This window comes from Leopardus geoffroyi, chromosome B2, assembly GCF_018350155.1.
Source record: "Leopardus geoffroyi isolate Oge1 chromosome B2, O.geoffroyi_Oge1_pat1.0, whole genome shotgun sequence".
Lineage (NCBI taxonomy): Eukaryota > Metazoa > Chordata > Mammalia > Carnivora > Felidae > Leopardus > Leopardus geoffroyi.
In genome coordinates, this window is record NC_059332.1 from 80,446,212 (window position 1) to 80,461,266 (window position 15,055).

General features: G+C 43.8%; 1 protein-coding gene across 9 annotated transcripts in view; it reads left to right on the forward strand.

The window, feature by feature from the left end:
* ANKRD6 (ankyrin repeat domain 6) overlaps window positions 1-15,055 on the forward strand; it is a 221,140-nt gene that overhangs the window by 179,351 nt on the left and 26,734 nt on the right. For 5 of the 9 annotated variants that reach the window (XM_045499026.1, XM_045499024.1, XM_045499028.1 and 2 more), the window contains 3 exons: window positions 3,763-3,861; window positions 10,406-10,504; window positions 12,816-12,914. In XM_045499026.1, coding sequence (XP_045354982.1) covers window positions 3,763-3,861; window positions 10,406-10,504; window positions 12,816-12,914 — 297 coding nt within the window. Of the gene's footprint in view, window positions 1-3,762; window positions 3,862-6,092; window positions 6,431-10,405; window positions 10,505-12,815; window positions 12,915-15,055 lie in introns of those variants that run through there. The other 4 variants (XM_045499023.1, XM_045499030.1, XM_045499029.1 and 1 more) reach the window with 1 other exon arrangement.

The window sequence follows — 15,055 nt, forward strand, 5'->3', positions numbered from 1 at the left end:
TGTCCCTGGTAGTCTCAGCCTGCCTGTGCTTGAGGAACACTGGCTTCTCTTTGACATGGCCCTGTACCATCCCAGAAGCAACTTGCTTCCTCGTCATGGAAGGCACAGTCCTGACCTCAGGGAGATTATAGCCTGGTTGGAAGAAAATGCCAGTGCCCAGGGTGACATTCAAAACAGAATGTGCTGGTTTCCTAGGAGGAAGCTGAGGCACTGTGGGAGCAGAGAAGACAAGACCAGGAATGTTTCTTGCTGAGTCAGAGAAGGCAAAGTTTGGAGAAGGGCATTGCCAGGAAAGAAGGCCCATCCAGCAGAGACACAGAGACCGGAAACTGTGGGCTGTATTTCAAAGATGGAAGTGGACATGGGGCGCCTGGGTGGCGCAGTCGGTTAAGCGTCCGACTTCAGCCAGGTCACGATCTCGCGGTGCGTGAGTTCGAGCCCCGCGTCGGGCTCTGGGCTGATGGCTCAGAGCCTAGAGCCTGTTTCCGATTCTGTGTCTCCCTCTCTCTCTGCCCCTCCCCCGTTCATGCTCTGTCTCTCTCTGTCCCAAAATAAATAAACGTTGAAAAAAAAAATTAAAAAAAAAAAAAAAAAAAAGATGGAAGTGGACAAGTGGATCAGGACTGGCCAGTAGGAAACGACCCTTCAGCTAGGGGCCCATTTGGCCATCCAAGTGATCTGATTTCCAACCCTTCACCCAAGTCTGTTTGCCATTGAAAATATCTCACTGGTCTTTGTTAAGGCAGAGGTGCAAAGGCGTCAAGGAGGAGAGGGAACAATTGGGGTGTCTTCAGGGGTGAGGGCTCAGGACAGCTGGAAGGGAAAAAAACCCCATCTTCGATGGTGGATGTTACTCTTATTTCAAGCATAATGGGGTGGATAGTGCAGGCTATTCCTGTTTATAATTTTTTAAATGTGTATTTATTTATTTTGAGAGAGTGAAAGCAGGGGAGGGGTAGAGAGAGAAGGAGAGAGAGAATTTCAAGCTGGCTCTGCACCCCCCAAATGGGGGCCTGATCGCATGAACTGTGAGATCATGACCTGAACCAAAATCAAGAGTCAGACACTTAACCAACTGAGCCAACCAGGCACCCCAGCCTCTTCCTATATTATAGGTGAGAAAATGGGCTCAGGAGAGTGTTGTGGACAAAGTCAGGGGTGATTAGTCAGAGCTGGGATTTGAACTGGGCACGTGAGGCTCCGTTGCCTCCAGCCTGTCCTTTCTGCAGAGAGAGGATTCTCTGTTGACTTTGGATGCCAGTCCAAGGCATCTTGTTAGTAATTTATAGTTTCTAAAGCACCTTCCCAGGTATGACCTGGTTTGAACCACAGCACCATTTCCTTCTGTCTTCTCTTATTTGTGTTCACGTGGACAAACCCTTTTGCCTCCTTGTGCCTCAGCTTCCAACCAGTCACATCTGGTTCCTGACGAGGATGTTCCTCAGGCTTCCCTCATCTGACACCCTGAGATTCCTTGTCCTTTGTCCTCTTTTCCAGGCTCTCTCCAGCAAACTCTCCTCATCATGGTTTATGTTTTCAGTTGCTCAGAAGCACTTGTGTCCTACCGTCCTGTCAGCCTTCCTCACAGCACACACATCCGTCTCCTCGTGAGAGTAACAAACTTTCTGTGTGTCATAATGCCTAGAAACTTGGTGAAGGTCATTTTCTGGTGTCCTTAACAAGGACACGTGATGACAGATGGAGCCTGGGACCAGGCCCAGTGAGGGAACCTGCTTATTTTACTCCATCTGATCAGCTGTGGACTTTCATGGAAAGAATCAAGGTTAAGCAGTGTGCACTGAGACAGTTGCTAGCCAAGGAAGGTCACTCCATCTCTTCTCAGACATTGCCTTTTTATGAAGGCTTTTTATAGCCCACTTTGTTGGGAGTAACTTTTTTCTTAATTAAGAATTCTAATTTTAAAGTGAGCTCTGACCTCTTTCTTTACAGAATCATTCTAGTGCTTTGATTGCATTTCATGCGTAGAAATTAAGATCCTTTATTGTCTGCTATCTGTGTTTTCCTCCACGGCTAGTTACCCATGGCAGACTGACACTTTATGGAGATCATAAATGAGTTTATTCCGCTAGAATATCAATAAAGGTCTTTGGAGAATTTTATTGAGGTGTAGAGGGATGTAAGAGACTATTTCTCCCTTATTAAGAGACCCATATGAGCCCGTCAGGGTGTGTTTCAGTATGGATGGGAGCCAGTGGCTAAATGATTTTTGAAGCAGGAGGTAGAAGATTTCTTAACAGTGAACTTGAAGGGAAAAGCAAAGGAAATACGATGTCCCCTTTAGAATTTGGAGTTTCGCAAGGTCAGTTCTCTGGATAGAAGTTGATTTACACTGAAGAGTTATTCTGGGTGTTACCCTCCGTGTTATACTAGAGGGCTATTGAAGAAACAGTCCTTTCTGTGACCCGATCACAAGGCTAAGAAGCCTACTCAGGTGCACAGGGAGACGTGCACACAAGTGCGTTCTGCAAACCACTGAAAAGAACCTGGATGCCCATCAGTAGGGAATGGGTGAATAATGAATAAATGATCTGGAACTACATGTGACAATATGAGAAGAAATCTCAAAAATAGGACATTGGACAAAAATTGCCAAGTGATATTTTAAGAGTTTAATGCTATTTATGTAAGGTTCTAAAATAAGCAAAACAATATTTATTATCTATGGCTATACCCACGTAGCAAAATATGTAATTAAAGGCAAAGGAATGAAAAATACCAAATTTAATTTAATTTAATTTAAGAATACCAATACCTTGTGGTGCCTGGCTGGCTCAGTCGGTAGAGCATACAACTCTTGATCTTGGGGTTGTGAGTTTGAGCCCCATCTTGGGTATAGAGATTATTTAAAAATAAAATCTTTAAAAAAAAAAAGAGTGATTACCTCTGGAGCTGAAGGGAAATGAAATCTGGGAGGGGTTCACAAGGAACATCTATAATTTCTCTAAGGTTTTCTTAAAGTGACTTGTAGGTATGTACATTTAAAAATATTCATATTTTTGAATGGCTGAAATATTTTGTAATTTTATTTTATTTAAATATTTTTTTTAATGTTTACTTATTTTTGAGAGAGATAGAGTGGGAGCCGGGGAGGGGCAGAGAGAGAGGGAGACACGGAATACACAGCAGGTTCCAGGCTCCAGGCTGTCATCACAGAGCCCAATGCAGGGCTCAAACTCATGAAATGTGAGATCATAACCTGAGCTGAAGTCAACGGCTTAACGGACTGAACCACCCAGGCGCCCCTATTTTGTAATTTTAAATTTTGTTTCAGAAAAGGGAGAACCTATTCAGAACAGTCTGGCCAGTAGTTTCAAATTTTAATAATTACTAACCAGATTTTTCTGGGGCTGATTAGCTTGACCTTTTGCTGTTCTTTCATCTTTTGCCCCATCTGAATCATTGTGACCACTTCATCATCCCTGAGTGTTAGCACCAAGGAGAAAATAAGAGAAAACATGAAACTCTTCATTTTCCTATTTCTTTGATGAGTGTGGAGTAGAAATTATGCACCAAAGGAAATCTTCGTGTTTTTAGCATATTTTATTCATTTACTACAATGTCAATTACAAAGGTTAACAGAGACAAACTTGAATTCTGAGTAAATGTATAAGGATCTCCTGCCGAACTGAAGGGGAAGAAGGGGGCTCCGACTGTGTAAAGCTTGCTCTAGGGCCACACCTGCCTCTAGGGAAGTGGTTTTGATATCCTGTTCTGAAATCAGTGTTTCCTTTGCATTAACAGCATGGCCGGACCCCCCTTCATCTTGCTGCCAATAAGGGCCATCTTTCTGTGGTCCAGATCTTGCTGAAGGCTGGCTGTGACCTTGATGTTCAGGATGATGTGAGTAGAAACCACATTCTATTGGGATGGGTTGTTTGGGAGCTTGTCTATCTGGAAATACACGGTATAGTGTATAAGCAGCTAGGCAGTGGGAGGGTAGAAGATGCTCTCCTAGCACTTTTTAGCTCCATCTTGGTCCCCATGGCGTCCCCACAGGGACCTTCTTCTTGAAGACCTATCCTGGGACCCATTCTCAGTAGCAAGCTATAGTTTGCAAGTTTGGGGTGGTTTTCCCATCATGGTTCATGTGCTATCTAGTATCATCTACGTCTAGAGCCTCAAAGGCATATCATCTATGTCCTGTCTTGGTGTGAAGGAGCATACCACATACACACACACACACACACACACACACACACACACACACACACGAGTGAGTGTGGGCAAGCCCTGTTGGAAATGTGTCATTGACCAAGCTTACCGTTAGAGAAAAAGTGGGGCTTAAAAACTTGACTTTTTCCTCTTCTCACTTTGATTTCTCTTAGGATACGTTTAGTTTAAAAGGACCTGTTCAAATAAAAAATTAACATATCATGGAATCCAAGAAAAAGGAAGCATCCTGAAAGAGTTTCCTCTCATGTTATGCCTTTATTAAGACTCAGTCTCTGGGGCACCTGGGCGGCTCAGTCAGCTGAGAGTGTTCAACTCTTGATCTCAGCTCAGGTCTTAATCTCAGGGTCATTAATTCAAGCCCCCGTTGGGTTCTGCACTGGGCATGAAGCCGACTTAAAAAAAAAAAAAAGACTTTGAGTTTCTTCATTCAGATTATGTAGACAAAGACTCCAATTGGCTCCTCTACAGTCAAGTATTCATTCCTGACTCAATCACCAGTGGTAGGGATGAGGTCATGTGGTGCACAGGGTTGCCTATTGGATCTTTGAGGAAGTAGATTCTCTAAGAAGAGGATATAAATAAGATGAAATGAATTGTCCTCCAGTGAGCTATTAGGAAACAGCCTTATGATAATGTAATTGGAAATTATTTTCAGAAACTGTTCCTAATTTCAACTCTAATTTGTGTGGTAAGGACTTTAAGAAACAAGAAGTTTTGTGAGGAACAGAGAATCTTACAGAATTTGCACATATCATAATCTCTTCCTGATTGACCTTTGATAACTGAGGGTATGGGAGTGTTAATCAAATTTTAGCCCCTCAGGTGTGCTAGTAGGGTGTAGGTTACCAAAGTGCATCTAGTTTTCTGTAGGTATCTTTGTAATGTCCTAAAACTTGGCAAACATATGGTGAGAAGGACAGCATTCACAAAGAAATAACTAAATGTCATTGTTTTATGTACAGGCAGAAGGCTGTCCAGTATCATTCATAAATCTCTGGTTATATTTGGAATCATTGGGTCATCAAAAATGTTACTTTCAAAAGATGCTGATTTAACTTTCAGCTGTTGATTTCTACCTTGGGTCATAATACATTTTCCCTACACTGTAACCATGATAACATTCCTGATTCTATCATATCCTTAGATGACAGGAGTGAAAATACAAGGGGAGAGAAGAGATTCTGACCACAGAAAAGGCAGGGCATTGGGATGCTGGTGCAAACATGTTGGGATGCCTCTGGTCTTCTCTTTGCATAATTGAAGTCCTCACTGGCCATGGTGGCAAGGTTACCATGCCAGGTCCGCCAACTCCTGCCTCAGCTCTTGAGCTCCAAGAATCACTGTGTTCTCATGCAGCAAGAGCCATGCTAACTTCTTAGAACTGTGGGCGTTTATATCAGGCAAGGTAGGAAGTAAAATAGGAGTTTTCACAAGGTAGCTAAGGGGAGACATGTCAGCAGAAGGAAATTCACCTCTACTTTTAGATGGGAACAATGTGTTTCATTTATTGGAATAATGTATTTTCTTGCATCTTCTCCTTGCCGTAATCAATCTGTACATTACTTGTCCCTGATAACTTAAATCAAGACAGACAAACAAAACAGAAACATCAGAACAAAACAGTGTAAAAGCTGCTGGGAATGGAGAAGGTAGAATTCTGAAGTAATGTGTTCACCAGAATATTGTTCACGTCTCTCTTCTACGTATTTACCATGCCTGTTGATCAGCTTTGAAACTTAATGCAAGAATCTGAAGAAGAAAACTATATGTTTTTTTAAAGAAGCTGGGATATTAATTATTGGAAATAATCAGTTCAGAAGTTACCTGTCTTGGATGATGGGTAGAAATAGAGAATGTTAATATTATGAAGAATTTACTTCTAACTTCATATTCTACAGATACGTTCCTTATGTCACGGTAAGGACTGAGAATTAGTTGAAGAATGACCTCCAGTGGCCTGGAGTGGGATTATTATGAATTTCAACCTGTGGAAACCAGTTCTTTAGAATATGCAACTCCAGGAGAAAATTCCCCTTGGCTTCCTGCCAATCCTGTCAACACACATTGGAGCTCTAATGCCATCTCTGATTGGTCAATGAGCAACCACACGACCCCTACCTCAGAAATAGCCCAGGACCCTGTGGCCATGATAAAAGCCATGAAGGAAGAAAAAAATAAGAAAAAACAGAGAAGAAAGGCTAGGAAGAACCCTAGAAGATCAGAGAGAGAACAAGAGGTCAGCAATTTGCTTTGCACACCTACGCTGTCTCGGGCTTCCTTGCAACATGTCTGTCTGTGCCTCCTGGGAGGGATTCCTCCTGAAGAGGGACATGTTCCACCTTTGCATGACTCGGGTTTCTTCCATGAGCTTAGCTTTGAAATCTGCCTGTACTGTGCTCATTCTTTTTCACCATGTAGGAGAGAGAACTAAAAGCATTGTGAAACAAATATTGAGACCTCAGAGGTTCTAAATGCCTTAAGTTCCCAAAGTGAGAAACACTGAAGTCAGAAAAATTGAGAGCTGGCAGTTCATGCACTTTGCAAACAGGTCAGCATGTTCCAAATCAAAATGCCAAACTGCAAGGTTGCTGGCTCTCCGAGTTTCCCACTGCAGTGTTTTTCCTTCTGCTTCTTTGTAGTTAATCATTTGGCAAATACTTCTTGGGCACCTGTAGTGGCCAGGGCACTGTGCTAAAGCACTTAGCTAGATGATGCCATAAAGAGGCAGCTCCAACCCCACAGAGGGACCTGATCTTTTTTAAGGCCTGCACTGGGGCTAATTGACTTCATAGGGTGGAACGAGCTTGGAGTAAGTGCAAAGAGCCTTGACAGATTGAATTCTGGCTTGACCATGCTACCCCGAATTAGCTGGTTATCCTAGGCTAGGCACTGAACTGCCCTGAGCCTTAGTTTTTTGTTTTTTGTTTTTATCAATAAAATGATGCCACTTGGAGTAGAGAGTCAATAAATATGCATTGAACAAGTAACTGCTGACAAGAGTGTCATATTTTTTCTAGCATCTTTTTTCAAAGTTTCAGAATTTCAGGGTTTATTTATATCATAGAAATAAGGATTATGTCAAAGATGCTGCTTGGGTCTGTTAATAAGTATGTATTGAGGACACATTTTATTGTCTTCTGGGTCCTGTTTCACAGAGGAAATGTTCCCACAGTAAATTTTAGAGGAGGAAGATGATTTCCAGGAAATTGCCCCTGTCTCAATTGAGGGTCTCAGGTGCTTGATTGTGTTGTGTTCTGGGAAGAGTAGCCTGAGATAGATAGCCCAAGGTGTCCCTTTGCTTATGTATTTCATGTCTCTCTGAGTTTAACTCTCATCTTGGTAACTTTAGGGTAGCTGGGTTTTTAGGCCAGAGAAAGTGTCTTACTCAGTCCTCCAGAATTGTCCCGTGTAGTGTTCCCAAAGCTAATGATAGAGCTAAAGGGCAGCCACTTATGGTGGAAAGGCTGATGTTGGTGCCTTCCCAGCAGTGTTTATCCAACTCATGAGGCCAGGACCCAGGCTGAGTGAGGTCTCAGAGGGAAGTAAAGACGGAGGGGAAGCTGTGGCCTGGAGACAGGCAGTGCCTCTAAAAGGTCACTACAGGAGACACCAGTGCCAGTGGCTTAGGACAATTTGTGTTCTCACTGCAACCTCACAGAAGTCGTTAGATCTCCTTGAGTCTCGATAATCCACCTGGGAATTTCCAAAGGCTAAACTGAAAGTTAGATTTAGCTTCTTTCACTGAGTTAGAGTTTCGCAAAGGAAAGTCCTCTCCACAGGGAAGCAAAAACAGTAGATTCATGCTGAGAGCAAGTAATAAATAATGGTGATGTTCTGGCTCCAAAGCTGCCTCAACTCGTGATTTAGTGGCAACTTGTGAAACACAATAAACCATTGACCTGTAGCAAGGCTTAGGTTAGATTGTGCCTTAACCAGCAGAGGCCCTTTGTGCCATGACTCGCATGGAAGAGTGGCCAACACGACCCATGAGTTTGAGGCTTTGTGCATGACAGGGACAGAACCTATTATGCAGAAAGGTTGGTGGAGTGCTGAGTAAAGTGCCAGCAGTCTGTGGGAATATGAAAAGGGCTTGTCGGCGTTTACTCTGGAGGAGTGAGCTGTGGTCTCTTCTTTCTTGCCAAGAACAGAGCACCATCTTTCTCATCAGGTCGTAAACTGCACTTGAGGTCCATTTTGGGAAAACTTGTCACCATTCTGATGGGGAAATGCCAGTCTTGGAAATTCTTATGAAGTTAAGACTTGGGCAGTTTCTCATAGTATTACTTGTTTGGACATTAAGTGTACATCATCTGGAAACACTCCTGAAGATGTTTGAGACGGACATTAATGGCTTTACACACCTCCTGCAGCCACTGATCCAGTGGCCACATTCTCTTGTGACTACAAGGCATGCAGAAAGGGTTCTTTTTGAGTGAGGGGTCTGGGAAGATGCATGAGAAGAAAGCCATGTCCAAACCTAATTTATACTGGGAATAAGGATTTAGGATGCCAAGGGGAGGGTTCATGATAGAAATGCTGTGGACAGTGGATAAATCATAATAATGGAGCTGAATGTCCTGACCCATCACTGTGTAAATCCCTTAAATTCTACAACTGAACAGTGAGAAAAGATTATAAGATGTGGACAATCCCATTATTAATATATATTGTTACAGCTTAGACTTTTAATAAATAGCAGTGTTTGCTGTTGCTAAAATTATATGTGTTAAATATAAAAAGTTGGAAAGTATTAAAAATTATAAGGAAGAAAATAAAAATCATTTCCCCTCATGGATTTTTAAACGGAGGGTTTTTTTTTAATTTTAAGAAAGTGAATTTGAGTTTTAAATAGCATTAAGTGCTTTTTTATTGTGATAAAATGCGTGTAACATAAAATTTACCATTTTAGCCATTTTTTACTGTACAGTCAGTGGCATTGAGTGCATTCACATTGTTGTACAACCATTACCACCATCCATCTCCAGAATTTATTCTTGGATTTAGTGCTTTTAATGTGCACTGTTGTTGGTTATAGATTCCAGGGTGTTCGGTAAGTAGACTCAGCATTTCATTAAGGCTATTTATAGGTAGCAGTGCGTCCCTCTTTTCAAAATCCCCATGTTTTCTGTGTTATAATAGTCTCTCTTTCCTCTCTTGGGCTCAGGACAAGGGATGCCACAGGAGGTGCCTTTGCCCCTCTGGTGCTCCACCAGAACATTTTATGTATGCAAAACTCTTACCAACCAAATCCTAGAACCCAAGAAGGGAAGGGAGAGACCTTGGAGGTCATCCACCCCTCAACCCGAGGCACAGCAAGGTGACCGGTGTTTCCCAAGGCTGTGTAAGACTCACATCTCCTGACCCTCTTGCCCCATACCCCTTCCTTCCTACGAGAAGTTTTCCACACTATTCACCTTTCTCCCCATTTCAGTTTGGACCCCAGTCTAGACTTGATTTGTCTCGACTGGACTTCCTGTGTACATGTCAGAGATGAGATTGCTCTTAGAGACTTTAGAACTCTCTCTTATCTTGACCATCTTACCTCCTCTCTAATGCAGTTGGGGCAAGAGTCAAGTTCCCTTTGGTGCCCTGATGGAGAAAGAGAAGGTCGGCAGTCCCAGACATCTGATTATAGAAAAAGGGGTCAAATACATCATAAGTCAGTGAGGATGCTGTCATGAAATATCAGAAGAAGCTTCATAGACTTACACAATGACTTACACAGCTTGTAGTCCTGGAGTCCTCAGATGACACAGCATAAACCCCTCCATTGCTCTCGGCCCATAAAGTCAATTAAAAAAATACGTACCCATCATCAAATCATGAGTGTTGCTAACTGGCATGGCTGGATAGTGATTCCTCTGAGAGAAAGTGGGGAGTAGAGGACTCAATGGGGAGTAAAGATTGCTGGTTTAATTGCATCACACACACAGTCTAGCTTTTCACAGATGTGACAGTCATATTCCCTCTGAACACTGCCTTTCCTTGGGGTGGTGGGTGAGTGCCTGACCCTCATTCCAAGGTCAGCTCTGGAGCTGTTTTGTGGTTGGTTTGAGATTCCCACTAAGTTTGTGAACAAAAATGCTCCACCTGGCAGGGTGACCAGTCTGTTGCAATCGAGGATGGAGATGTCCTTGTGTCAGAGTAGTGAGTGGTGCGGTGAGGGGTTGGGAGAGCTGACTGCTGTTCCTGCCTACGTGTCACTCTGCAGGGGGATCAGACCGCCTTGCACCGGGCCACAGTGGTGGGGAACACGGAAGTCATCGCGGCGCTCATCCAGGAGGGCTGTGCTCTGGACCGCCAAGACAAGGTGACATGGGGCATATCAGCCTAAGGACCCTGCTTGGGGAACTTGTGACGACTCAATATGTTATCATTGCTGAGTCCTATTTATCGTGAGTTAACATGGTAAATTCAGCCTTTCTTTTGCAAGAGTATCTAATATCCCAATAAATGTTAGTTTTTTTGATCCTTTACCCTGTTCTGTGGCAGCAGTGGGCAACCACATATGTATAAATGGTAAAGAAAAAAGTCTAGCAATAATGATCTGTGGAGGCTTGGGTGGGGAAAGGGATGTGCCCCGGACTCTATTTCCAATTTTTTTTTTTTTTGAAGGAAAGTGAGCAAGTTAATTTAAACAATATTGGAAGAAAAACAATAAGCAAAATCAATTCTTTAACAAATCCCAATGACATATTGATTTGTTGCTTTTATTTATTTATTTTTGAGACACAGAGAAAGACAGAGTGCACATGAGGGAGAAGAAGAGAGAGGAGGAGACACGAAATCTGAAGCAGGCTCCAGGCTCTGAGCTGTCAGCACAGAGCCCGACGCGGGGCTCGAACTCATGAACCGTGAGATATGACCTCAGCCAAAGTCTGACGCTTTACCTACCGAGCCACCCAGGTGCCGCTGATTTGTTGCTTTTAAATTGTTAAACAGCCTCGGGGTGCCTGGGTGGCTCAGTCGGTTAAGCAACCGACTTCGGCTCAGGTCGTATCTCACGGTTTGTGAGTTCAAGCCCCGCGTCGGGCTCTGTGCTGACATCTCAGAGCCTGGAGCCTGCTTTGGATTCTGTGTCTCCTCTTCTCTTTGCCCCTCTCTCGCTTGTGCTCTGTCTTTTCTGTCTCTCAAAAATAAATAAATGTAATAAAAAAATAAATAAATTGTTAAACAGTCTTAAAACATGGAACTTCACAGGTGCAGTTCAGCCTCTGCTTACTTTTTTAGACAACTTTTTATTACATGTAATATATATACAGAAAAATGTGCACGTTATACGTGTAAAGTTCCATGAGTGTTCACTAACAGAGCACATCTATGTGAGCCCCCAGATCAAGAAGCAGATCACATCAGCACACTGGAGGCCCCCTCAACAGTGCCCCCGTCCAGTCACTTTGACTTTTGCTTCCTGCGTTGTGCAGTCAGTCCCACTGGCCAGGCCGCACATCGCCACTGACCTTCCCAGCACCATTTCGCTCTGTAGGGTCACTCCCCGACTATGGCCTTTGAGACCCTCGACTTCCACTTGTGGGTTGTCCACACCATTCAGCCTGTCTCGTGGTATGGACAAACAAAAGTCAGAGCCAGCGCCTGGACATGACTGGACAGTGCCCTACACTCTGACCTGGAACAGCACAGGTGGTCTCTCTACCTCTCCTCTCTGTGCTTCTCTCTCCCTGTAACCCCAACCCTCTCAGCCCCACCCCACACACTTCACTGCATTTAATACTTCTTTTTCTGTAGGAAGTTAACCGAATACCGCTGTGTTTGTTAATTGGTTGGTTTTTTTTTTTTTAAAGCCACATATTGAGGACACTTGTTTATATTATTTACAACTCACTGCTTTCTTGGTGCCTGCTTATTTATTTCGGTCCCTGAGACGTTGGATTAAGCTGCGTCAGATTAAATTTGGGGAAAGAAAAAGAGAGGAGGAATCTGCCTCCCTGGTCCTTGGGCCCAGCAACTTACGGAGCTGGACTTTGCAGGGTTCTCTCTCGGGCCGGGAGCAGAGCAGAGCAGACCCCAAGGAGTGATGGAGGTGGGAAGGAATGAACATCATGCCTGCCGTCTTGATGTTGCTTTCTGTTAAATGTGACCTGTGGATGAGCCTTTTTCAGCCAGGGTTCCCAGGGAGATTTAAGCCCTAATGCCTGAAGGCATCCATTGTACATCATAAATCTAAAATGGTCCTTGTTACGTACTATTTCTGGGAGAATGGAGAAACTAGCCACTGAAATCATTTTCTGGGCTCTGGTTCAGATGAGAAGCTTTTTTTCTTTTTAGTGTTTATTTCTGAGAGAGAGAAAGAGTGTGAGTGTGAGAGCGAGCATGAGCGGGGGAGGGGCAGAAAGAGAGAGGGAGACACAGAATCTGAAGGAGGTTCCAGGCTCTGAGCTGTCAGCACAGAGCCCAGCGCGGGGCTCAAACTCCTGAGCTGTGAGATCATGACCTGAGCCGAAGCCGGACGCTTAACTGAGCCACCCAGGTGCCTCGACAAGCCTCTTTTGAAATCAAAAGGACCTGTGGTGTGGCCTAGGAATACGCTACAATGTACTGATTATAATGAGATGACTTCGGTCTTGGGTAATGTGTTCTCTGTCTCTGTATGTGTTCCTCAGGATGGGAATACGGCCCTACACGAAGCGTCCTGGCACGGTTTTAGCCAGTCAGCCAAATTGCTCGTTAAAGCAGGAGCCAACGTGCTTGCCAAGAACAAGGTGAGGCCCAGCAGGTGCTAGAACTCCCCATTCACAGGTGAGGATGGCTATGGGCTTTTGTCCCTGTGGGAACCTCCTCTCTGAGCAGAGCAAGAGCTTAGGAGAGCATGTGGAACCTGGCAGGGGAAATGAAAGCTTGGAACTCCATAGTGAACATAATCTCCGTGGTGAGCAAGACAAACTGGAGTGGCTTTGACTTCCTTTGAGCTCTCCTGGGACTCCCTGCTTTCCCATTGGTTTATTGGAGTGCGGTTAGGCAAGCAGGCCAGTAGCACCTGTTCTCCCTCATTTTCCTATCTGCCCTCCCAGCACTGCTCAGGTCTTATCCCTCTCTTCATGTGCTCATTATTACTGAATGCATCCCAGCATTATTTCAGAAGCCTCACAGCAGATTGGCCAGCTTGCCTCCCTCCTTCTGCATCCTGTTCCTCCCCTGCCCAGAAACCTTCCAGTAAAGCTCCTCAGCCTGGCACTGCCTCAGGCCTCCCTGGAGTGGCCTCAGTCTGTCTGCAGCCTCTTCCCTGTGCCTTTCCTAGTATGTGCCTCCTGTGCTATCAGAGTGGGCTCACCCCTGCTCCCTGTGGGGTATCTCGCTCCTCATTCCTGCCCGTAGACCTCCAACTCAGGCTTCCAGGGCCGCGGCCGCACCCTCCCCAAAGGCGCATCAGGGTATTTCCTACAGGGCTCCCTTGGCACCACACACCACTCTGTGATGTCATCTACTCGTTAAATGTTTCTCATGGTTCCCTCATGGGACAGAAGCTTGAATAAAAGAAGCAAGCCACGCATCATAATATTTCCAATAATGCCTGGCAGACTGGTGGCTTCTTCATTTCTTCACCGTGGTACATTGTCTGGAACGTGAGTTGTAGGTGAATCCATGGTGTACGTTAGATCCTTGAACTCTGAGAAGTAGGTGGTTCCTAGTTAATGGATAGGGAAGCCTAAGCTGGGAGCTGGTAGTCTTATCTTAGACACCTGACTTGTTTGTAACACAGTCAGGGCCATAAACTATCCTGAGTCTGTCTACTCCATCACACTGCCTCCTATCCTGTGTAGGGCCCCAAAAGTATTGTGGAAAGCCACAAGTTCTCCATGGATAAAACAGCAGAAGCAAAGGTAGGTGTTATCCCAGAAGAAGGACTTCCATGTTCTGTACCAGCCACAGCCTCTGAGGAAGCTTCTAGAAAAGTCCTCTGCCACCCCCAGCTTTATTGAGGTATAACAGACAAATAAAATTATAAGATATTTAAAATGTACAAAGTGATGGCTTCATATATGTAATGTCTTAAGACACCCATCACCTCACATTTACCCTTTAAAACTTTTTTTTTGATGAAAACATTGAAGTTCTAGTTTTTGTAAATTTCGGTTATACAATATAGTTTACCAACTGTCATCACCATGTTTTACATTAGATCCTTAGACCTTATTCATCGAAAAACTGAAAGTTTGTACTTACCAACTTCTCCCTATTTGCCCTACCCTCCACATCTAAGTGATACCATACAGTATTTATTTCTCTGTCTGGCTTGTTTCATTTAGCATACATAATGTGCTCCACGTTCATACGTGTGACAAATGATAGAGTTTCTCTCTTTTTTTAAGAGTGAATCATATTCTGTTATATAAGAAAGGTTCTTCTTAGTAGATCAGCCCCTGTCTGGAAATAAGTACTTATTAGGATGGGAAAAATGCCTGCTACATAGATCTACCTAGGTTACGTTTTCGAAATGTCAGCTTCTGAGGTATAATCCATATACAATAAAGTTCATCTGTCTTAGGTATACTGTTGTATGAATTTTGGCAAAAGTATACAGTTGTGTAACCACCACCACAATCAAGATAATAGGATGTTTCCATCACCCCAAGGCTTCCTTTGTGCCCTTTGGTGGCGGTGTTCCCACCCACCACCCCCAGCTCCTGTTCTGCCTTTCCCAGAATGTCATACAAATGGAATTGTATAGTATGCAGCATTTCGTATCTGACTTCTTTAAGTCACTGCAAGTGACTTCCTTCAGTTAGCTTAATGTTTTTGAGATGACTCCATGTTGTTACATGTGTGATTAATTAATTCCTTAAAAACATTTTTTTAATGTTTATTTTTTGAGAGACAGAGTAATAGTGGGGGAGGGGCAGAG